The sequence below is a fragment of the Coregonus lavaretus genome, assembly GCF_964263955.1.
Source record: "Coregonus lavaretus genome assembly, chromosome: 5".
NCBI classification, from domain to species: domain Eukaryota; kingdom Metazoa; phylum Chordata; class Actinopteri; order Salmoniformes; family Salmonidae; genus Coregonus; species Coregonus lavaretus.
Window position 1 is genome coordinate 70,973,898 of NC_139992.1, and position 1,781 is coordinate 70,975,678.

General features: G+C 38.1%; 1 protein-coding gene across 1 annotated transcript in view; it reads left to right on the forward strand.

Annotated features, from left to right (window-relative positions):
* The window catches only part of LOC311129336 (protocadherin-8-like), a gene marked incomplete at both ends in the record, with an annotated part of 3,007 nt that extends 2,564 nt beyond the window's left edge, over nucleotides 1-443 (forward strand). The window contains one exon of the mRNA XM_084161607.1: nucleotides 375-443. Within this exon, the coding sequence (XP_084017733.1) occupies nucleotides 375-443 (69 nt within the window). The remainder of the gene's footprint in view (nucleotides 1-374) is intronic.
* Between the last annotated feature and the right edge of the window lie 1,338 nt (nucleotides 444-1,781).

The following is a 1,781-nucleotide window of genomic DNA, read 5'->3' on the forward strand; positions in this document are numbered from 1 at the left end:
GTCATGGCAAAACTGCAGGGAACAGGATAGCACCACACCAGTTGTTGCTGTGTGATTTGGCATTAATTTGCTGTGAAAGGAAAAGGTCCAACAATAATTGACAATATGAGAGAAAAGTGGCAATCAGATAGAAAATACAAAGTTAACAAGACAAGGAAGATTTCTTTGCAAAAAAAAGTGATGATTATAAAAAATGTATAGAAAGACAAACCTTTTCACACTGTGCATTGTCTAAGTATAGCCGGTTATTTTAGATGTTTTATGTGATATTCTGCTCAGATGAGTTGCTATTCCAGATCATCTCCTAGATCAACACAACACAAATTGGGTGTGTTGTAAAGGAGTTTTCCATGACCCCAGTGTCTGTGCCACAGCATCACTGTGTGTGCCAGGCTGTCAAAGCACTAGAGCAGCTCCAGAAGATGAAGTGCATGAGTCTGTAACACAGCAGGTATCAAAGCAGTGTGGGTTGGAAAGCACGCTTTTTCCCTCCGCCCTTTATTCACTACTAGGAACATATTTTGGGAGAATATCATGCACAGATTGAATAGGATGTTTTTCAAATGAGCCTGTAATTGCATGATTATGATAGTGATTTTTTTTTGTACATGCGTAGTGATTATATAATTTAGGGGATTATGATTATGAGTTCATACTGATGTTTGATGAGAATGTATCTGTTCCATTTCATTTTGGCACTTGGAAGTCACTCCTTTGAGATTTATTCAATTAAATCTTTAGCGCGACCTAGTGGTTGATATGTGGAAATGGGCAGAGTTGCAGACAAAGGAGGAAAACAATATTGTATTCTGACACTCTGGAAAAAGAAAAAGGGATAACAATCATACATAAATGTGTAAATAGGAATGTGTTTGACATTTACATAAATTAAAGATCAAAAGAAAAACCAAGAACCTACATGGGGCCATACGAGTGACAATATCTTACACAAATCACATTGTTATCCATGATTTGATTCATGGATGCTGTTTAATACTATTGACATCTTTATAAATAACACACACATACTTTACATTCTGCCAGGTACAGGATGTAGAGTTACAGTACAGAAACTCTAATTCAGAACATTATTATATTGCATTAAAATGAGCTGGCCCTGACAGCTAATTACGCTCTTTTCATAACAGGTTGAAAGTCAGCTTCTCTCTCTAGAAGTGAAACTTTCCATACACTACGGGGAGCAATATAATTCCTACTGAAATAGTTCAGTAGATTGATATGGTATTGCATAGAATAAATCGTTCCTATCTGCGCTTGCCTTGTCCTGTGACAGGACCCATCAGGTGCTCAACTCCCCCCCCCCCCCCCTCCCCACCTCTTTCTGACCCCATTCTGTCATCTCCGTTTTCCCTCTTTTCCACTCGCAGGTCTTTTATGTAGTGTCTCCATGCATTACACATTTAACAATGCATTAAAAATAGGCCACCATCAGTCATTCAGTAGGGAAGGCAGAATCCACCAGTGTCTCCGATTTGATAGGTTTCTCTAGGATTGGGAAGTAAAGGAGTAACACAAACGTTTAAGTCGATGTGAGAGGAAGGCTTTCTCTCAGACTCTCTGAGCGACGGAAATATACATTTGTGTCCTAATAATTTGTCATGCCCTCTCTGAGACAGTTTTGATATTAAATAGGAGAACTAATTTGGTTATAAGCTCTTTCAAAATTCTCATTAAATTCTCAATACATTGCTGAGGTACAGTAGCATTTCTAGAAACAGTAGCATTTCTAGAAACTTAGTGCCAACACTAAGTGTCTTAAG